This window comes from Barbus barbus (assembly GCF_936440315.1).
Source record: "Barbus barbus genome assembly, chromosome: 3".
In the NCBI taxonomy this organism is placed as follows: Eukaryota; Metazoa; Chordata; class Actinopteri; order Cypriniformes; family Cyprinidae; genus Barbus; species Barbus barbus.
Genome location: NC_136731.1, coordinates 11,918,160 through 11,942,183, shown reverse-complemented (window position 1 = coordinate 11,942,183; position 24,024 = coordinate 11,918,160). Strand labels below are relative to the sequence as shown.

Sequence of the window (24,024 nt, the reverse complement as noted above, 5' to 3'; positions counted from 1 at the left end):
GTATGTGGTCAACTCATCCCACCATGAAGTAATTATCGGACATCCCTGGCTCTCTACGCATGACCCTGACATCTTCTGGCATTGTGGTGAGCTTCGTTGCTGGTCATCTTTCTGCTTCCATCACTGTTTGACTGCTCAGCCCCTACCATGTATCACTACCAGTATTGAAAGCCCCAAGACCCATAAGACAGTAAACATCCCTTCTTGTTATAACAATCTATCAGAGGTGTTCAGCAAGTCCAGAGCCACACAACTGCCACCCCACTGTCCGTGGGACTGCGCCATCGATCTACTTCCCAATGCCATACCACCCAAGAGCAAGGTCTACCCACTGTCAAGAACAGAGAGTCAGGCCATGGAGGAATACATCAATGAGATTTTCCGAGACCTGCTTAACCAATATGTGATAGCTTACATTGGCGACATCTTGATATACTCCAAGACTGAGAAGGAACACATCACCCATGTGAGAACTGTCCTCAAATGACTCCTTGAAAAACAGCTATACGTCAAAGCAGAGAAATGTGAGTTTCACGTCATACAAACAATTTTATTGGGATACCACATCAGCCACAAAGGAGTAAAGATGGATGAGACCAAAGTCAAAGCAGTCACTGTATGGCCACAACCAAACACTATCAGGGAACTCCAACGATTCCTTGGTTTTGCCAACTTCTATCGACGCTTCATTCGAAATTATAGCCTGGTCTCAGCTCCTTTAACCACCCTTCTCAAAAATAACCTCAAGAAGTTACAATGGACAGAGGATTCCACAAAGGCCTTCATGTCACCGAAGGAAAGATTCACGACTGCACCCATCTTGAAACATCCTGATCCCAGCTTGCCCTTCATGGTAGAAGTCGATGCCTCGGACTGTGGAATCGGAGCGGTCTTATCACAACCATGGTGGTCAACCAGGCAAGCTGTTCCCCTGTGCATTCTTCTCAAGGAAGCTAACGGCAGCAGAGCAAAATTATGATGTGAGCAATAAGGAACTTCTTTCCATGAACGCCGCCATGGAAGAGTGGAGACATTGGCTTGAGGGCGCTATTCATCCATTTCAAGTTATCACTGACCATAAGAATCTGGAGTACATTAAGAACGCCAAACGACTCAATCCACGGCAAGCTTGATGGGCCCTATTCTTCACTCGATTTCAATTCACAGTCACTTATCGGCCAGGCAGCAAGAACAGTAAGGCGGATGCACTTTCCAGGCGGTACAACCCATATCCCGAGAGCTCATCCCCAGAACCTATCCTTCCTTCCTGCGTGGTCATAGCTCCTGTAACCTGGGATATTATGGAGGAGCTACAAAGAGCCAAACAGAATGAACCAACTCCAAATAACTGCCCCCCAAACAAACAATACGTCCCTCACGACATGCGGCCACGTATCATGCAATGGGTCCACACTTCTATCAGCACGGGTCATCCTGGGATCTCTCATACCCTCCGCCTCGTACAAAACTCCTTCTGGTGGCAATCCAGGACCAAAGATATCACCACTTACATCAAAGCTTGTCAAGTCTGTGCACAATCCAAGACACCCAAGGAATTACCATCTGGTCTCCTCCACCCACTTCCCATACCACAACGTCCCTGGTCTCACTTCTCCATTGACTTTGTAAACGACCTACCCCCCTCCGATGGCTTTACTACTATACTGGTTATCATCGACCGATTCTCAAAGTCCTGCCAGCTTATTCCCCTAAAGGGTCTACCCACATCTATGGAAACAGTGCTAGCTTTGTTTAACCACGTCTTACGAGTTTATGGCCTACCAGAGGATATCGTCAGCGACCGAGGCACCCAATTTACATCCCAAGTTTGGAGAGCGTTCTGCAAACACCTTGATATCAATGTGAGTCTCACGTCAGGGTACCACCCACAATCTAACGGTCAGGTGGAATGCCTCAATCAGGAGATTGGCAGGTACTTACGCACCTACTGCAGCCGCGAACAACACCGATGGTCAGAATTCTTACCTTGGGCGGAATATGCCCAAAACTCCCTAACTCACTCTTCTACAGGTCTAACCCCCATTCAGTGTGTCCTGGAGTTTCAACCCCCCTTGTTCCCATGGTCTGGTGAACCTTCTTCAGTCCCTGCTGTGGACGAGTGGATAAAGCTTAGTGAGATGGTGTGGGACAGCGCTCACGTCCGCTCACGGGCTGTACAAATACAGGAATTCCAGGCAAACAGGCGACGGCGTCCACACCCTCCCTACCAACCAGGACAACGGGTCTGGCTCTCCACGAGGGACATCAAGTTGTGGCTGCCCAGCAGGAAGCTCAGCCCTAGGTATGTTGGCCCTTTTAAGATTCTCAAACGTATTAATGAGGTCACTTACCAGCTTGAGCTTCCTACTAACTATCGGATCTCTTCTTCCTTTCATGTTTCCCTCCTCAAAACGGTCCACCCGGATGCTAACCCCGGGGCCGAAATCCTAGAGCAACTACCACCCTTGGACATTGATGGGAACCCCACTTACAAGGTGAACATGTTGCTGGATTCAAGGAGGAGAAGGGGTCCGCTCCAATAACTGGTGGACTGGGAGGGCTACGGGCCTGAGGAGAGGTCCTGGGTAGCCACCCGTGACATTCTGGATCCCTCTCTTATTGAGGAGTTTCACAGAGCCGGACCCGATCGACCAGCATCCAGACCACGGGGACAGCCACGTAGAGCCCCAGGAGGTATGTAGGAGGTGCTCCGGGGGGGGGGGGGGTTAGACGGAGCCCTCACTCGAGTACTGACTGCATGCCGCTTCCTCTACTGACACTTCCTGTTTGGTGACTTTATAAGACGGATACTGAGCACATGGCAGATTGCGAAGTATTGCCAGTTTACCTGCCTTGATTATTTCGACTTCTGATTTCCTGGATTTGCTCCTTTGCTCTGTTTATCTGATTGGACGGATGTTTGTGTTTGAGCCCTCTGCCTGCTTCCTGACTCTCGTCTTTTGGATTGCCCCTGTGTTGGTCAACGGATTTAACTGTTACTCTGGTTTTGACCCTTTGCCCGACTTGACGTTGCTGTCTACTGCAAATCCTTTTAATAAACTTCTGCGAATGGATTCCAGTTCTGCCTCAGTGCCATCCTTACATTTGGATCAAAGTCAGTGGCAAACCAGTCATTAATAATGAGACAGTCCAAACTAGCAACTGGGTTAGAAGAGAAATCTGAGAAATAGAATCAGAGATGAAGTAGGGTCAACACTAAGATGGGCAGTCCGATGGCCTACCAATGTTGTTCTCTAGCATTCCAAATATAATATCCATTTTACCTCCAGTGAAAATTTAGGTGAATATTGTTGTGCAGGTTCTAGGTGAAAGTGTAATCACTAATCCTGAATTGTCAAGATGCTAAAGTCCATTCACAATAAAATGTCATGTAATCCCTCCCTGACATGTTCTGACCAGGGCATAGGGCAGGAGGACGTAATGTTTTCAGCACAAGAATGCGTTAAGTCCATGTTGAGCAATGGTCAGCACTTAGTCAGCATAAAGAGTGTGGATTCCACTTTGACAGTGAAAGCCTTCATGAAGACAAATATAAAAAGCATGTTATTTGATTAAGATCAAGTGAAGAGCAATGTTGTGTATCTCGTGACAGCTGTGTTAATGCAGCCGTACAGAGAACCAAGTGATTTAACAGGGTTTGATTGACCTCAGAAGAATAAATGACCCTTGCAGCAACCACATACCATGATTGGTAGGCAGGTCTGATCAGCTGACAATGAGTCAATCAGTCACTAAATCTTACATATATATTAGCATGTGTTTAACTGAGAATCACACAGTGAAGAAAAAGCATTAAAACATCTCCACACTCTCCAAAAAACAAACAAACTATGATGATTAGTTGTGCCCCCATTCACGTTACCATAATATAGATGTTACACTTTTTTTTGTTATACACTATAAATTTATGTTATACACTATAATGATCCTCATTAGACTCTCATTACTATAATACTGTAAAATACTGAAATATTGTGGGAATGTGAGGAGGTGCAGTAGTTTTGGGTTGGGGTGACTCAATATGTTTCTCAATTTACTTCCCTCCAATTCCTCTATGTCCTGCAATGTGTTTATTATGTCTAAAGACAATTGCTCTTTGTCCACTAAAGAAAGAAAGCTGGTGGATTTGTGTCTATTACAAGCAAGACGTTCTATTGCCCTGTGCTGGAAAAATACCAAAAACTTAAGATGTTTGGCTCTTGAAAAGCTTACATATGTAATAAGAAGAAAACCCTTTGAAGTTTTTATATCTGGGAAGTGTTTTTAGACTTTGTTAAAAATGTAGATATTGAAGAAGCTTTAGATGTGTGAAGTTATGGATTGTAAGAAGGTGGTTTTTTTTTTACCTGCCTGGGATATGTTCTGGGGAATGGTGTTTTTTTTTAACGTTGTAAAAACTCAATAAAGATATGTTGTACAAAAAATACTGAAATATAATTACTTTAATCTACATCACCGTACATTCCAGGCAGTACAACAAATACTATCATGATATATAAATGCTGAAATACTGTTTTTTTTATTGTTACAGTAAAGGTAATTATATATTTTTTAGATTATATTACATTATTTCTCTTGATTTTGGTTTGAAATATAACAGGACATGCTTTGTCATATTCACCCCATATATGCACAAGGTCACCAAATTTCTAGGGCTTTCAAACACTGCTGGTTTCTGCATGTGATATCATTCTCCCAGCTCAGTTGCCGTTTGGGTGCCTGCAAAGTGCACACCAGTTTCAGTAATTAATATTTCATGCTCATGGCCAGTGTTGCTGTAATCCTGTCTACTTAAGATACAGCAGAATCAAGCCGTTGGCTAGTTGTTGGCATCATCATGTTAATATATAAAAGTTCATCTTAACACTCTTATTCTACGTCACTTTCAATGCATCCCCAGTAAAAAAAAAAAATAAATATATATATATATATATATATATATATATATATATATATATATGTATATGTATATGTATATATATATATGTGTATATATATATATATATATATATATATATATATATATATATATATATATATATATATATTAGGGCCGGGACTTTAACGCGTTAATTTAGATTAATTAATTACACAAAAATAACGCGTTAATTTTTTTTAACGCATTTTAATCGCACTTATTTTTGCACCGCGGAACGTTTCTCACTGGATGAGTTTCGGCGGACCGATTATACTGGAGCACCAATTAGCTTCAGAACGGACTTGCGTTCGTGGAGACCGGTCTTGGCTAGGGCTGGGTATCGAGGTCGATACTTTTTAGGCACCGACCGAATTGCCTCGATACCACCGAGTATCGAAAAACGTCTTGTCGTTCGGTACCAAATTTCGATACCTAAGGGGTTAATCTCATCACATCAGTGAGCAAATAAGCCTGCATCACTAGCTGTGTTTGACTAGAAACGGCGACGTGCAGATTGATCAGTGTTTGACCTCCGCGAGAGCGTTTCGAAAGCGCACGGAGCAGTCCGCTCTTTAAATCGCGCGGTTTGTTTATTATACACAGACTGAAGCTCGCGTGACGTTCGCGGTCATTTCAGCGTCTGCCGCCTCTCTAAATGAGGACATGAACAACATCTCCAGACCTGCTCTGAAAGTCACTTCATGAGCATTTTACCGTTTGATTCGAGTAAAACTAACTCATCTCATATACACACAGAACTGTAAAGGTATTCCAGGCAACCCGTCAAAAAAGTTCGGTTTTAATATTAACGGTATTAATATTGTTCAGCAGACAGTACATACTGCTACTATTAAAATTAAAACTTTTTTTTTTTTAGTAATGATCACACAACAGTTATTCCATGTTTTAATTTTAATAGTAACCTCCCTTTGTTTGCCAAAATAAATAAACTTTGATTTTCAATAATTTAAAGATAAATTAAATTAATGTTTTATGTCTTCATTTGAAAACCAGATACAGAACACAGAATTTCTGAGGAAAAATAAAACATTTCATTAGGCTATTTTAAGAATAAATTTAAATAAACTAAGTTGTTTTTATGCATTCAAATAATTAGACATACTACACCACAATTTAATAACAATAAAACATATGGTGAAAGAAAATAAAACACCCACTTATGAAAGTGGATGAAGGTTTTACATTTCTTGAAGTCTTTAACAACCTAGAAATGATGATTCTGTCTGAGCTATGTGTTTTAAAATGAACACACACTAATGTAAAACGTAGCCTAACAGATGTGTAAACTGAAAACAATTTGAACTTTATTAAAATTATTTATTTATTTATTGTGTTGGATATATTTTGTTCCTTTGTGCAGTGGCTCAGGAGATGAGGCTTTGAGTCTGTATAAATATCAACAAGCTAAAAAAAATTGTTTTTTCAGATAATGTAATCTTATTAAAACTGATTTTATAAAACTGGTATCGAAAAAAGTACCGTTCAGGAACCGGTATCGAACTCAAGGTATCGGTATCGATATCGACATTTTTTGAACGATACCCAGCCCTAGTCTTGGCAAGCTTCCTTGGAAGAACGAACTCGGAAGGACGCGAGAACACAGAACGCACACTTATGAGAATTGAGATGTAACTTACTGCATTCCTGCTTAACTGACCGCATAGTCTCAGCATAAGAAACGGCCAATGAACAATCAATATTACAAAATGTCATATCATAACTTATTAAAACATTTCATACTATTATAGATATTACTTTCATATAATTGTATTGTTTTATTTTACAGCGTTATATGTTTTACTGTTAAAATTCATTTTAATATGCCAATAAAAATGCAGACTTTCTCCGGGTCTTATAACTTTATTAAAATTAACCAAAACAAAACGATAAATGTTTACTTTCAACTTGAAGAGCCGTTAAGTATTTGTGAGAGCGACTTTAAAGCTTACAGGCTTCCGTACACCGGCCACCCACAGCGTTTTCTGGGATTTCTAACGGCTCGATTCTCTCAAGTCTGCACTCATGCATCCTCAGTTTCAAGAACATATCCGGGCACTTTCATGCATCCTCTGTACTTGCGTTCTTGAGAATTGGAACTGAACTTCGACGGTTAATGATGACGTAGAACGAGAACACAAGGACGCAAGATCGCTGAAGAACACATATTGAGAAACAGCCAAAAACAAACCACAGTGAACATGGACAAAGAAGCTGATGAGACCGCTTTGGTTGGCCCTGTGGATGGGAAATTTAAAAATCCATATAAAAAAAACTTACTTCTCACTGTTCTCAGGTCAAATATTTATATGCGATTAAAATGCGATTAATTTCGATTAATTAATTACAAAGCCTCTAATTAATTAGATTAATTTTTTTAATCGAGTCCCGGCCCTAATATATATATATATATATATATATATATATATATATATATATATATACGTATATATGTATGTAGGTATATATATATATATATATATATTTATTTCATATTAAGTATAGTTCAAATCTTTTAACATATTTACTGACATATCGCTTGAGACTTACTGATATAAAAATTATAAATAAACCTTATTTGTAGTACTACTTGTACACAATGCACATTTCTTAATATTAAGCCTAAAATGTGATTTAATGTCACTATTGATGAGGATCGTATGATCTTTGAATAATATTGGTCTTTAAATGCAAGATATTTAAAGTGTACCTGAAGTATACTTGGAATAATTTCACTTTAGCACAATCAGATATGCTTTAGTATATCTTGAGTTGCACTTCAGCACTACTTCCACACAATTAAAGTGCATTAAGTACAAAATTAGCTGTTTAAGACCTTAAGTATACCAGTTTAGTATACAAAAATATTTATAAAATAAATAAAATATAAAGTATACAGTTGCAGGGTATTTTTATTAAGTACATGAATATGTAAATGTATTTGTAATATGCTTAGCACAAAATAAATGTATTTCAAATATATTGTAGTATATAATTTTTTCACTATAGTGACATCATATACCTAAATGACATCAAAGATTAAAAATAATGCCAAACCAGAGCTATTAGTGGGGACATATAGTGGAACGAAATGTCGTGTCTCGCAGGACCACGGTGCTACATGAATACAGACATACAACAATGAAGTAAAAAACACTATAAACCTATACACTACTAACCTACTGACAGATTTAACTATAAGTATACTATAAGTATTTACCCTATACAAACTAAAAGAATAAAGGATAAAAAATACAACTATACGAATGCTTCACATAAATATTACCCTATACAAACTAAAAAATAGAAGATAAAAAATACAAACTATACGAATGCTTCACAAATACTGTACATGTGCAAAGAGAGACATTTGAGTCAGCAGCTGGTTGGGGAACAGTGCAGGATGATTTGTAGTGCAAATATAAATGTCAAACGATTTTTTGTAGTGCAAATATAAATGTCAAACACTGAAAATTCCATTCAAAGGCACTCAGATGGTATGGAAAGTTTCTTAGAGAGATTGGGAAGCACATTAATATAAATTGGGAACATAAGAATCAGTGAAAGGTTCTGAATGATCTCATTTTATGAATCTATTAATATTATTACAGGTGAAATCAGATTAACAGCGAGTATGAAACAATGTTTCTTTATGCTGTATGTTAGTGAAAAATAAAAGGTTTGGTTTATTCATAGATTAATCTCAAAGAACCTGTCTAACGTGTTCAGGTCATACTGTATTTCACTTTAAAATTAAATTATGGTGAGAATTGGGGAAATGTGTCATATTTATAGCGTTTTAATGTTTTTAAATGATGTATTTCAGCAATGAAAATCATCACTGATAAAAATTTGAAAATACTCAAAAACAAAAACAAGCACAAAAGAAGTATGTGGAAGCAGTATGGTAATGGAATTTACATAGACAATGGACAATGGTCTCTATTCTGGTCTTTCTGTGAAAAAGAACAGTACTGTGTAATTTTATGAGCTAGTTTTATAATTCATGCGATATTTAGAATGTGTGATGTCAATCGCATTGCTTTTATATGCTAAACTCGCAGTATGTGAGATATTTTGGGTAAAAAATTCTGATATTTAGTGAGTACATAAAAACCTGTTCAAAACTGTGCCCTTGTAATGGTAAGCCTACAATGGTGGACTTATGGTGGGAAATGTGATTGTAAAAATGTGTTATCTGTCAGGTTAATGTGAATGTATGTATTTGTTATTATAATATTACTATTTGTTCATTTATGTATTGTTTATTAATGCATAATTTTTAAATAATAAATTAATTTGCATATAGCAAAAGACAAAGAGTCAGTTTTTAGCTTTACAATGTTGTACTGTATATAGCAGGTATTTATTCAAATGCTGAGACTAAATTTATAAACAACCACCCAAGTTATGGACTTACTGAAATGAAATATGAGATGTTATTTGTGAAGAAAATAATAAAAAGGTAAATTGTAAAAAAAAAAAAAAAAAGCATTAGAGAAAAGGTGTAACATTTTGGTTTTGCTTATGAAAATATTTAATTATGTATTTTGGTTATACATAAAATACTAGCTAAAATGAGCCTTAGCAAGAAAAAGGAGGGGAGGCTGCAGCATTTATGCCAAAAATGTTTAATATGCCATGCCCTGTCCAACTTCTCAACTTGGCAACTTGAGTATAAATTGTAGTAAAACTTGCTTTGATTGTTTGCTTTCATTTGCTTTTGAATGCTATGATATTTTTTTTCATTTTAACAATTGTCTTTATCTACCTTACTCCCTTCTTAGCTATGACATGGTCCATTATGGTCATTCCAACCAACTTCGACAAGCCAAGGCTATGGGGGACTATCTCATTGTGGGAGTGCATACTGACGGTAAGGACACACACACATAAATGGTGCCAGACATTGTTGTTTGTTGATTATATCGATTTTAGTTTCATGACAGTGTATGTGTTACATATAATCAACAAACAGCAATGTGTGAGTGTAATGTAGTGTAGCGCAAGTGTAACACATTGATAAATTGAATAAACAAATTGGGATAGTGGGAATAAACTTTACGTATGATTATTTGCGTTTGGTTTTGTGATGAAAGATTATGTACCAAGAATGTGGGAGTTGCATAGATTGCCCAGACAACAGGCTTTTCAATCAGTGACTGATATGTTTGTTTAGCTTGCACAGATGAGAGCTGACACGAGATGTGGAATGCAGGCATGACTGAAATAGGTTTTGATTGATTTAGAATTTTCATATTAGAATATAGATGGGTTGTGATGGTGACTCAAAGGATTCTCTCTCACAAAAGTATCTAATAGTACAGTACACACTGGCACACACTGGTACAAACTGGAGAATCAAGGTCAGACAGGGAGAACGATCAAACGAGGGGCAGACAGCGCCAACAAGGAATTCAAATGAGGGGCAAACAGTACCAACAATGCAATCAGAAGGTCATCAACAAGAGAGCAGTCCAAAATTAGTGGGTTCTGGAGGGAAACAGGTAACCGCAACACAAACTGGGCAAAAGAGAAATATGTGAGCAAAAGAAAAGAACACTGAACAAACAAAGTTAAACACTCAATCCACAGACTGGACAAGATAACAGCAAGTTGAAAACCAGTACTGTAGATGAAGATCGTAGACATAATTTTAGACTGAAGACTGCATGTTACCTTTAAAAGTGCTGAATCAAAAATGTCTGTTTTATTTATTTTTTTAGATGTTGAACCAGGATACCATGCTGTCTAGCTGTTAAAATCAGAAACACTTTTTGGATAGTTTGGCCATAGTAAAACAAATAATAGTTGATGGAAATGAAGTTGACTGATTCTAATGTCTCTCTTTTCATGCAGAGGAGATCTCTAAGCACAAAGGTCCTCCAGTGTTCACCCAAGCTGAGAGATATAAGATGGTGCGAGCAATCAAGTGGGTGGATGAGATCGTGGAAGGAGCTCCATACGTTACTACGCTTGAGACACTGGACAAATATTGTTGCGATTTCTGTGTTCATGGAGGTCAGAGCCTAAACATAATAACCATGTCTAAACTGTGCTAAAACATTGATATTAAAGTCAGTACAGAATATGAGACCCCCAGGGCCATGAAGCTTTGGATTTCTGGATTGACCGGATTACATACATACTAAAAAGAACATACATTTTTAGCTCTTACAAAGTCAGTACTTAAGTACTTCTATGTACCTACTTTATTACTTTATTATCTTTTATAAGCTGTACCTATTTTCATGATGAGACAGTGCTCCTGTGCACTAACTGAAGTCAATATAAAAATGTCAACAATCTGTTCAAGTAACATATAAAAAGCAAAGCTGAATGGTTCCAGAGCATCACTACTCTCTTCTGGAAATATAGTTTTCAGTAAATTGTTCAGTACCTTGTTTCGTCTTGGTCCTGCATGCACAGTATTTTGTGCACAGTATTCAACACATCACTTCACAGTAGTTCACTTATGCCAGCTTTATTATGATCTGAATCAACTGTGGTCGTGTCTCCTCAGATGACATCACTCTCACTGTGGATGGGAAAGACACATATGAAGAAGTGAAGAAGTCGGGCAGGTACAGGTAAGTCCATTCACACCTCTGCTGTTCATGCTGCTAATGTTTAGTACGGTTCTCATTTAAAGTGGAACTTTTTCAGAGAGTGCAAGAGAACCCAAGGTGTGTCCACTACAGACCTGGTCGGCCGCATGCTGCTTATGACCAAAGCTCATCACAGCAACATGGTGAGGCCCAAAACATACTCAACATTTGTAAATGCAGACAGGTCTCACTAGTCAAGCTTGATTTCAAACATGTCAGACCTCAGTTCATAATTCAAGTACATGTTGCTGGGTTGTAACCCCCAGTTGTATGGAAACATTATTTGTTATATAGCATATTCACCCTACTTATTTATGCTATTGGCTTGTCACTTTGGTACCATGTTTACACCATTGTCACCTCCACCTTATGTCTGTAACACTCTCACTGATATTGTATTGGAACTGATCATAAAAACTGTTAAAAATTTTCTGTTCAAATTAAAAAAAAAATACCTTGAATACTGAGGTTTGTCACGACACAGAAATGCAAAAATGCACATTAAGTATTGCATAGGCTTGCAATACACCGGCCAAGCATTCACATCTGCTTTTGCTTACTTGTGTAGAATATGTTTCTGATATGTCTATAATTACACATTATCAAATTGGATATTAATTTTTTCCTTTCTTTCCTCTTCAGGGCAGTTCAGACTATCAACAACACACAGACAACTTTGGGAGAGTGAGTGTTTTATTCCCTTTTGGTAGTTTTATTCCCTTTGTCTTAATCTTTTTTTGAAGAGTGAAATGTTTTGAAGTACACTACAGAGGATTTCTTGGGTAGTTTGGTTATAAATCAATCATTCCACCAGTAATACAGTATTGAATAAATTTGTGTACAAAACCGTATTGTCTGAACCAAATCAGCATTGCAAGCCTGCCATTGTCACGATCTGCGCTGGATGAACGAGGAGACATGGAATACACAAAACAATCTTTAATAAAGTCCATACACAGTGTACATTCAACACTGGGAATCGCAGGAAACACACAAACTGAACAAGTAGACCCGACAAAAGCCCGATTCGGACTGTAATTGTTTCTCAGGGGGGACGTAAGTGATTTTCACCATTTACAGGGGGTAGTTGGTGATTTAATTGCCGTCCGAATCCAAGACGTCTGTGTTTTTCTCTCACCACCCCAGTAAAAATCCCCGGCCAAATTACCTACTGTTTTTTGACAAACACCAAGGTCATGGGGTAATTTAATTGCCGTCCGAATCCACATCTCTGAGATTACGAGAAGAAATCGATTCAAAATTCAGCGTTCAACCTCTTTTTGAACACTCCCGAACACCGTACGGTAACTGTTGTACTTCGGTGTAATTTGCATAAATATTAGGGCCGGGACTTTAACGCGTTAATTTAGATTAATTAATTACACAAAAATAACGCGTTAATTTTTTTTAACGCATTTTAATCGCACTTATTTTTGCACCGCGGAACGTTTCTCACTGGATGAGTTTCGGCGGACCGATTATACTGGAGCACCAATTAGCTTCAGAACGGACTTGCGTTCGTGGAGACCGGTCTTGGCTAGGGCTGGGTATCGAGGTCGATACTTTTTAGGCACCGACCGAATTGCCTCGATACCACCGAGTATCGAAAAACGTCTTGTCGTTCGGTACCAAATTTCGATACCTAAGGGGTTAATCTCATCACATCAGTGAGCAAATAAGCCTGCATCACTAGCTGTGTTTGACTAGAAACGGCGACGTGCAGATTGATCAGTGTTTGACCTCCGCGAGAGCGTTTCGAAAGCGCACGGAGCAGTCCGCTCTTTAAATCGCGCGGTTTGTTTATTATACACAGACTGAAGCTCGCGTGACGTTCGCGGTCATTTCAGCGTCTGCCGCCTCTCTAAATGAGGACATGAACAACATCTCCAGACCTGCTCTGAAAGTCACTTCATGAGCATTTTACCGTTTGATTCGAGTAAAACTAACTCATCTCATATACACACAGAACTGTAAAGGTATTCCAGGCAACCCGTCAAAAAAGTTCGGTTTTAATATTAACGGTATTAATATTGTTCAGCAGACAGTACATACTGCTACTATTAAAATTAAAACTTTTTTTTTTTTAGTAATGATCACACAACAGTTATTCCATGTTTTAATTTTAATAGTAACCTCCCTTTGTTTGCCAAAATAAATAAACTTTGATTTTCAATAATTTAAAGATAAATTAAATTAATGTTTTATGTCTTCATTTGAAAACCAGATACAGAACACAGAATTTCTGAGGAAAAATAAAACATTTCATTAGGCTATTTTAAGAATAAATTTAAATAAACTAAGTTGTTTTTATGCATTCAAATAATTAGACATACTACACCACAATTTAATAACAATAAAACATATGGTGAAAGAAAATAAAACACCCACTTATGAAAGTGGATGAAGGTTTTACATTTCTTGAAGTCTTTAACAACCTAGAAATGATGATTCTGTCTGAGCTATGTGTTTTAAAATGAACACACACTAATGTAAAACGTAGCCTAACAGATGTGTAAACTGAAAACAATTTGAACTTTATTAAAATTATTTATTTATTTATTGTGTTGGATATATTTTGTTCCTTTGTGCAGTGGCTCAGGAGATGAGGCTTTGAGTCTGTATAAATATCAACAAGCTAAAAAAAATTGTTTTTTCAGATAATGTAATCTTATTAAAACTGATTTTATAAAACTGGTATCGAAAAAAGTACCGTTCAGGAACCGGTATCGAACTCAAGGTATCGGTATCGATATCGACATTTTTTGAACGATACCCAGCCCTAGTCTTGGCAAGCTTCCTTGGAAGAACGAACTCGGAAGGACGCGAGAACACAGAACGCACACTTATGAGAATTGAGATGTAACTTACTGCATTCCTGCTTAACTGACCGCATAGTCTCAGCATAAGAAACGGCCAATGAACAATCAATATTACAAAATGTCATATCATAACTTATTAAAACATTTCATACTATTATAGATATTACTTTCATATAATTGTATTGTTTTATTTTACAGCGTTATATGTTTTACTGTTAAAATTCATTTTAATATGCCAATAAAAATGCAGACTTTCTCCGGGTCTTATAACTTTATTAAAATTAACCAAAACAAAACGATAAATGTTTACTTTCAACTTGAAGAGCCGTTAAGTATTTGTGAGAGCGACTTTAAAGCTTACAGGCTTCCGTACACCGGCCACCCACAGCGTTTTCTGGGATTTCTAACGGCTCGATTCTCTCAAGTCTGCACTCATGCATCCTCAGTTTCAAGAACATATCCGGGCACTTTCATGCATCCTCTGTACTTGCGTTCTTGAGAATTGGAACTGAACTTCGACGGTTAATGATGACGTAGAACGAGAACACAAGGACGCAAGATCGCTGAAGAACACATATTGAGAAACAGCCAAAAACAAACCACAGTGAACATGGACAAAGAAGCTGATGAGACCGCTTTGGTTGGCCCTGTGGATGGGAAATTTAAAAATCCATATAAAAAAAACTTACTTCTCACTGTTCTCAGGTCAAATATTTATATGCGATTAAAATGCGATTAATTTCGATTAATTAATTACAAAGCCTCTAATTAATTAGATTAATTTTTTTAATCGAGTCCCGGCCCTAATAAATATTTATTTCTGAAATGCTGGAAAGTATTTAAAAGAACAATACTTCATAACTTCTCCCCCACAGCGAGTGAGAGCAGAAAGAGAAGAAAAGCACGTACACATTCGAAGTGGGTCTTTATTATGGCAGCAGCAGCTATGCAATACAATTTTAAAATGTGTATTATAAACGTATATATATCGCGTATAACTAAGTTATATACAATTATAGCGAGTATTTTCCTATTTTTAAACAGGAGATTTAAAGAATCAAATAATAAATAGGATTATACATTATAAAATATGCTTGGAATAATAAGAATATATTTTACATAATATTTAAAGTATTTTAAACTACATTTTACACAATAATAAGAATACATTTGTATTCACACAATCATGTGACTGGTCACGTGAGCAACGCGTTCTCGGGTTCTGTCAGGATCACAGAATAAATCGCCGTCCGAATCCATGAGTTTTATCACAGAGGTGATATGTAAATTAATTTTTACAGACGTTCATATGAGAAACAATTACCGTCCGAATCGGGCTAAACACTAACTGAACAAACTGGGGCTTTTAAACACAGGATAATTGGGAAACGCAGGTGCAGGGAATTAACTAATCAGACAGGGAAGAAACTGGGTTACGGACACATGGGGAGCAAAAACACAACAAAACAGTCCAGGGGCGTGACAGCCATAATGATTTTGCAGGTATCTGGCTTTTTTTTGTTTGTTTTTGTTAATTTCAACTACAAATGTCAATAGGGAGCCCAGAATTCCATTATACAAAAAAAAAAAAAATTTGATTAGTCATTCTCAGATCCCCCTCCCCCTCCAAGGGTTGTTTACTTGTTTTCCTGCTTTGCTCTTTTGTTCCTCTTACTGCTAGCATTACCTTCACATGCCTCTGCCAAGTTTGCACATAAAAAAGCTTTATTGTCATCACAGTCCATAATCAGAGACTGAGCCATGAATGGCACCTCTGTTTCTGAGTTTAACATTGACTAAATAATTCCTAGTCATTGCCTCCAAATGGAGAGAGAAAAGTTCTTTAATGTCCCAAGACCTTCACTGGACGTGACAAAAACACCCATTGCTAAGGACTCAAACTTGACTTAACGCACGCAGATGCACTGTATGTCAAGAGTGCTGACCACAAAGTTATTGTTACTGTGTGCTCTTGACATCAGAAAAAAACATTTGTTGGCTTCTTCAAAGGGCTGCTGGATTAAAATGAGTTCTTCACCAAAGTGCTCTCATCGTGCTCCATATATTGTATTTAAGTATAATAAATGTATTACTATATAAAAAAAAGTATTATTAACAATGATTAGTTTAATGTTTAATTTTTATTGTTGTAATATTTGTTATCATTTCTGTACTGCTCACCACAGGGCCCTAAAGGCCACAGTCCCTGGACAGGAGTGTCACAGTTCTTGCAGACGTCCCAAAAAATCATCCAATTTGCCTCAGGAAAGGAACCACAGCCAGGAGACACCATTATCTATGTGGCTGGAGCTTTCGATCTATTTCGTATCCTTACATGCTAAAGACAGTAATTAGAGCACCCAAAATTTCTTCTGTTAAAATCAAAAGAATAAAATAAAATCTATTATTTAAATGTTTGAAACAATATATAACGGAATGCATTTATAAAGAGATTTAAAAAAATCAGTTGGAGGTGAAGATTGTCAGTAAATAACAAATTCTGTGTGTCTGTTCCTTACACAAATTGTATGACTTCATGTGATTGAACAGACAGAATATATATAGAGTATATATTTATATAAATACAGTTGGTGAGCATGGGTTACTCAAAACATCATCAAGAGCTATTACAGCTATTACACTACTGAAAATAAAGTAACTTGGAGACGGGACATGTCCCCCTATTATATAAAGGCATAGAAATCATTTTTATATACTAAGGTATATAAATAACCTCACTGGGCCATTAACAAGTGTTATTGTTACCCTGTTCATTCTCTTATCTATTGTCATTTTTATTTGGCAAAGGGAAGTTTGTTAAATGCTCTGCATAAAAAACAACAACAAGAACAAAAAATAAATAATGTCCTTTCAAATGCACAGTGTGTGAGCATAATAGTCTATGCTGGTTATTGTTCTTCAGCATTAAAGCAAACAGCTAGCACAGAATAGAAATTAATTATGCTGTCATTCATTGATATTTTTAAAAATTAAATTAATCAATAAAGTTTTCACAGGGGTGCAGAACTCTTGCTTTCTGTACAACCCAAATTCCGTAAATGTTGGGATGTTCCAATGTTCCTAAATGTCAAATTGCAAAGGCTTTGCAAATCTCATCATTTACAGTGCATAACATCGTCAAAAGATTCAGAGAAACTGGAGAAATCTCTGTGCATAATGGACAAGGTGGAAGTCCGGGCCCTCAGACGACACTGCCTCACTCATCATGATTCAGCATGATTCTTTCATTTACATTACTAAATGGGCCCAGGAATACTTCCATAAACCACTGTCAGTAAACACAATCTGCCATGCCATCTGCAGATGCCAACTAAAACTGTGTCATGTAAAAAGGAAGGCATATGTGAATATGGTCCAGAAGCGCCGTTGTTTCCTGTGGGCCAAGGCTCATTTAAAATGGACTGTTTCAAAATGTTCTATGGTCAGACAAGTCCAAATTTGACATTCTTGTTAGAAATCACGGACGCCGTGTCCTCCAGGCTAAAGAGGAGGGAAACCTTCCTGCATGTTCAGTTCAAAAGCCAGCATCTCTGATGGTATGAGGGTGCATATATGGGCACTATGAATGCTGAAAGGTATATAAAGAGCAACATATGCTCCCCTCCAGATGACGTCTATTTCAGGTAAGGCCTTGTGTATTTCAGCAAGACAATGCAAAACCACATACTGCAGCTATTACAACAGCATGGCTTCGCAGTAGAAGAGTCCGGGTGCTGAAGATCTTTCACCTATAGAGAACATTTGGCACATCATAAAATGAAAAATACGTCAAAGATGACCACAAACTCTTCAGCAGCTGGAAACCTATTCCAACACCAAAACTCCAGAAACTCATAACCTCCATGCCCAGACATCTTCAAACTCTTTTGAAAAGAAGAGGAGATGCTACACCGTGGTAAACATGCCCCCGTCCCAACTATTTTGAGACCTGTAGCAGGCATCAAATTTGAAATGAGCTCATTTTGTGCGTAACATTGTAAAATTTCTCAGTTTAGACATTTGTTATGTTATCTATGTTCTATTTTGAAAAAAATATTGGATCATGTGATTTGAAAGTCTTTTAGTTTTTATTTTATTCAACTTTAAAAAACGTCCCAACATTTTATCAATTCAGGTTGTATATAATACATTCACAATATGAATAAAAGTTTTGTTTGTCAAGAGGTTCAGTACACATTTTAAAACTCTCTTTGGATGTTTTGTGTACAATGTTCAATTTGTTTAAGAATATTTAAATGGCTGACCTATTCCCCCTGTGGAAAATACAAATTAGGCCCTAGATTTCTTTTGTCACTGTGGGTAGTTTTACCAGTGCTGTGGTTTTTCTGACTTGATTTGTGAATGTGCATACTGTATTGTTGAGACCCCTTTATTCTTTGCTTTTACTGAGAACACGAGTAAGACAATATTAATGTTGTCCTCTTTAACCTGATGCAAATCAGATATTGGCCATGTGGATTTCCTGGATGCAGTGTCCCAGCTTTCAGAGAAGCCATATGTTATCGTGGGCTTGCACTTTGATCAGGTAAGCTGAATACAGGAAAATCTTAATAAATATATTTAAAATTTTAATCTTCTTGGTTAAGCATGATGCTGATTGTCTTTCAAAGGACATAAGAGCTTTGAGAGAAAAAGGAGGCACTGCATGTTTGTTCGTTTTTTTATTATTGTTATCATCACTCTAGGAGGTGAATCGTTACAAGGGGAAAAACTATCCAATCATGAACATCCATGAGAGGACTCTGAGTGTGCTGGCCTGTCGAGTGAGGATTGATCTTTGGCATTGCTGTTAATGCCTATTTAATAGTTTGATATTAATTAATTTCTTCATTTTGTTTTCAAATCTCCCAGTATGTCTCTGAGGTTGTTATAGGAGCACCATATGCTGTCACAAAAGACTTATTGGACCATTTCAAGGTAAAAACTTTTCCACTGTATTCAATTATTTTCTTGACTTTTTGTCAGACTTTCTTTGATAGAACACTGATTTTGACCATCTGCATAAAAAAATGGGGCCAGCAGTCATGTTCACATAGACAGTTTTTAGGATTGACAACAGTATTTACTGTACTATACTGTACAGATCCTTTTCAAAAAATTTGCATATTGTGATAAAGTTCATTATTTTCTGTAATGTACTGATAAACATTAGACTTTCATATATTTTAGATTCATTACAACACAACTGAAGTAGTTCAAGCCTTTTATTGTTTTAATATTGATGATTTTGGCATACAGCTCATGAAAACCCAAAATTCCTATCTCAAAAAAATTAGCATATTTCATCCGACCAATAAAAGAAAAGTGTTTTTAATACAAAAAAAGTCAACCTTCAAATAATTATGTTCAGTTATGCACTCAATACTTGGCCGGGAATCCTTTTGCAGAAATGACTGCTTCAATGCGGCGTGGCATGGAGGCAATCAGCCTGTGGCACTGCTGAGGTGTTATGGAGACCCAGGATGCTTCGATAGCAGCCTTAAGCTCATCCAGAGTGTTGGGTCTTGCGTCTCTCAACTTTCTCTTCACAATGTCCCACAGATTCTCTATGGGGTTCAGGTCAGGAGAGTTGGCAGGCCAATTGAGCACAGTAACACCATGGTCAGTAAACCATTTACCAGTGGTTTTGGCACTGTGAGCAGGTGCCAGGTCGTGCTGAAAAATGAAATCTTCATCTCCATAAAGCTTTTCAGCAGATGGAAGCATGAAGTGCTCCAAAATCTCCTGATAGCTAGCTGCATTGACCCTGCCCTTGATAAAACACAGTGGACCAATACCAGCAGCTGACATGGCACCCCAGACCATCACTGACTGTGGGTACTTGACACTGGACTTCTGGCATTTTGGCATTTCCCTCTCCCCAGTCTTCCTCCAGACTCTGGCACCTTGATTTCCGAATGACATGCAAAATTTGCTTTCATCCGAAAAAAGGACTTTGGACCACTGAGCAACAGTCCAGTGCTGCTTCTCTGTTCAAAAGTGGCTTGACCTGGGGAATGCGGCACCTGTAGCCCATTTCCTGCACACGCCTGTACACGGTGGCTCTGGATGTTTCTACTCCAGACTCAGTCCACTGCTTCCGCAGGTCCCCCAAGGTCTGGAATCGGTCCTTCTCCACAATCTTCCTCAGGGTCCGGTCACCTCTTCTCGTTGTGCTGCGTTTTCTGCCACACTTTTTCCTTCCCACAGACTTCCCACTGAGGTGCCTTGATACAGCACTCTGGGAACAGCCTATTCGTTCAGAAATTTCTAAAATCTAAAATATATGAAAGTCTAATGTTTATCAGTACATTACAGAAAATAATGAACTTTATCACAATATGCTAATTTTTTGAAAAGGACCTGTATAACTGTATTAACAAATATGCCTTGTATAACCCATAAAATTATTATTTGTTATTGCAATTATAAAATTAATTTCAGTGTCTTCTAATTAAAATAATAAAACTAAATGTTACGGTAAATAAAATCATTTTTACATTTATTTTCCAGAGGAACTTTGCGTAGAGTTGTGTGAAGACTCATCCACAACCTCAAATAAGAGGACTCTGTAAAAAATTTGAGATTAGAGATTGAGATCAGACAGATTCTTAAATTGTTGCCATAATATTTTTTCCACTTAACAAGCTCTGGTTTTTCAGAGACACAGTGTGACTATTTGATTTGCGATCATACTGGCCAAGCAGCTCATTTCATAAAGTTTACTCTAATTTACTCCACACACTCATTATTGCATACAGTGGTTTTAAAGGTTTTTAAAATCTGTTATAATGAGGTATTGAAGGTTTGGACACATCCGTATTGTAGAGTTACGTGTAGAGGTCATGTAGGTCAAAACTGCAGTTGAGTATCCTATAAAAAATTTAAGGGAGTGACTTTGGTTATAGAATGCAGTTACCTCTTGGTAATAAATATGTGTGGGAACTGATTACTGGAATCAGCTAAACCATATTATGCTGTGTAAACATAGCCATAGAGTAATACTCTGTCCCCATGGTGTAGGTAGACCTGGTGTGCCATGGAAAAACTGAAGTGTTTCTAGACAGAGATGGATCAGACCCATATGCTGTAAGTATCACGATACAATAATTATTCAAAATTCCAACATAATACACTTCTATTTCATAATCTGTGCATGTGTTTTATGCACAGGTACCCAGGAAAATGGGAATATTGCAAACAGTGGATAGTGGAAACAGTCTCACCACTGATGTCATTGTGCAGAGGATCATCAAAAACAGGTGTTGCATTAAGCTCTTACCTGTTAACTGGTGACCACATTCTTTGTTTACTGTCATTTGCAGCATTGACTTAATCAATGTATAGGGTATAATGGGGGTAAATGCGTACTGGGGTAAAAGGGTCCTTTGACTTCATTCTCCTGTAAACCTCTTGATGTCACAACACATGAACATAAACATCCACATTTCACTATGCACATGGACATTTTACTGATACTTGCCACCAAAGCGCAAAGCATTGCAAAGTCGTTTCTGCCTAATTTTATATATATATATATATAAATGATCGACTTGTCTACTTTGAGACAAAGGTTTTATTAATCATTGTTCAAGGTGATTAAACAGTTTTCAAACAACTGAAGAGTATGCAAAATGGTGTGCTTGTGGGTGTGCAATTTAGAGATAATAACCAAATTTATAATTTGAAACAATATGTAAAAAAAATATTAATCACATCATCTAATAAAATAATTTATTTATTGTCAGTAATGTAAAGCCATATTATGGTATTTCCTTCTACAAAATATACAAAATATACAGAAAATAGTACAAACGTCGCTAAAGTTATTTTAAGGTGTGCATTTACCCGTTGTATCGTACTTATTAAATTTGTAAAATAAAAAAATACACATTCAAATGTGCATTTAAAAATATGACCACTGTTTTATCATAACTTGTTTTCAAAACAAGTTAAGCTATTTTGACAGGATCTGTCAAGTGCTGCTACAACTAAATTTAATTTCAACTTATATCTAAGTGTCAATATATCAACTGGAAACATGTTTAATGCACTTACAATAGTAATCCAATAGTAATGGGACAAGAGTAATGGGACAAGACATTCTGGAGGGTTTAAAAGCAGATATTTGTAGCTCCCATATTTATTATTATGATGATGATTATATTTCAAAGCTTGATTAATTCTGTGAGTAAAAATGTTCAATAACAATAAAGTAATATTTGGCTGGTCACAACTGAGGTGACCATTAAATCTAGAAAATTCCTTCAGTAGTTCTTTTACCGTAAATTGTATTGGACAATCACTGTCAGGAATGATCAATGCAATGCTGACATTATTCCTTTCTGTGCCTGCCAGGCTGCTGTTTGAGGCGAGAAACCAGAAAAAGGAGGCCAAAGAGATGGCGGTAATCCAGGCCATGAAGCGACGAGAAGAAGAGAAGGCTAAAGAGAGAGCGCAGGCTGTGCTGTAGGGAAGAAAAAAAACATCATCAAAGACTAACAAAACCCAGTACATGTAGTTGACTCTTTTCTAATGTGTCCACATTGTGGACTTACATACTGTCAGAACACCAGCAGCTGAGAGCTCCTTTCATTGAAGAATTAGCATGTGTTGTTTTGGGAGCATCTGCTTTTGTGAACCACTCTCGCACTCTTCAGCTGAAGGTCCTCTTCATCATTTCCTGACAGCAGTGGGCCATTTCCATCAGATCTGTTCACTAAGAAGAGAGGCTGGAACTTGTGCAGCACTTTGCTGTGTTCAGGATGTTGCCACTTTGATGACCAACATGACCTACGTAACCTTTACCTACACATGTAACTCCAGAGTTATTCTAAGCTTTGCTTGGAAACCAACACTCCTGAAGATTTGAATCCATCAGAAGAGCACTACAGTCTTCTGTCCTAAACAGTGTATTAATTATAAATAATTAATATTTATCTGTCATTATTAATGGCTAATACTCATATTAAGTATTTTCTTTGTAAGGTACAACAAAGTGAATTGTTCTATTAAAAATATATATGAAAATAATAGTTTAGATATGGTGTTAATCAAACATGCATTTTAATATGGTTTAAAAAAACTTTTGTTTATGATTGTTTTTTAATTTAACCATTATAATTATTCAAAAGGATATAGTATATTTCAGGATGTTTTTGTTAGATAAATTTCCCTCAATGTCCAAGGGTATAGTTCACTAAAAAATTCATTCACTCATGGCATTCCACTCAAAAGTACCATGAAAGTTGATGTCTTGTACTTTATTTTCCCAAACTTCTTCTGTTTGTTGAAACAAGAGTTTTGTGTGAGCAGTCGTGGCCTAATGGATAGAGAGTTGAAGTTGTAACCTGAAGGTTGTAGGTTCGAGTCTCGGGTCCAGCAGGGATTGTAGGTGGGGGAGTGAATAACCAACACTCTTTCCACTCTCAATACCACGACTGAGGTGAGACCCTTGAGCAAGGCACCGAACCCCCAACTGCTCCAGGTGTATGTTCACTACTGTGTGTACACTTGGATGGGTTAAATGCAGAGCACAAATTCCAAGTATGGGTCACCATACTTGGCCACACACCACTTCCCCACACATCCCCATGCAAACAGCATGAAATGTCAGTCTTATTTACTGATAATTTTTACT

At 37.3% G+C, this 24,024-nt stretch overlaps 1 protein-coding gene across 1 annotated transcript in view; it reads left to right on the top strand.

Moving 5' to 3' along the window:
• LOC306845381 (ethanolamine-phosphate cytidylyltransferase-like) overlaps window positions 1–23,410 on the top strand; it is a 31,657-nt gene extending 8,247 nt beyond the window's left edge. Inside the window, exons 3-14 of the mRNA XM_079378150.1 lie at window positions 9,745–9,833; window positions 10,817–10,978; window positions 11,481–11,547; window positions 11,624–11,708; window positions 12,208–12,249; window positions 16,571–16,709; window positions 18,848–18,930; window positions 19,091–19,168; window positions 19,257–19,322; window positions 21,408–21,473; window positions 21,558–21,646; window positions 22,743–23,410. Of these exons, the coding sequence (XP_079234276.1) occupies window positions 9,745–9,833; window positions 10,817–10,978; window positions 11,481–11,547; window positions 11,624–11,708; window positions 12,208–12,249; window positions 16,571–16,709; window positions 18,848–18,930; window positions 19,091–19,168; window positions 19,257–19,322; window positions 21,408–21,473; window positions 21,558–21,646; window positions 22,743–22,857 (1,081 nt within the window). The 3' untranslated portion in view covers window positions 22,858–23,410. The remainder of the gene's footprint in view (window positions 1–9,744; window positions 9,834–10,816; window positions 10,979–11,480; window positions 11,548–11,623; window positions 11,709–12,207; window positions 12,250–16,570; window positions 16,710–18,847; window positions 18,931–19,090; window positions 19,169–19,256; window positions 19,323–21,407; window positions 21,474–21,557; window positions 21,647–22,742) is intronic.
• Window positions 23,411–24,024: the final 614 nt, after the last annotated feature.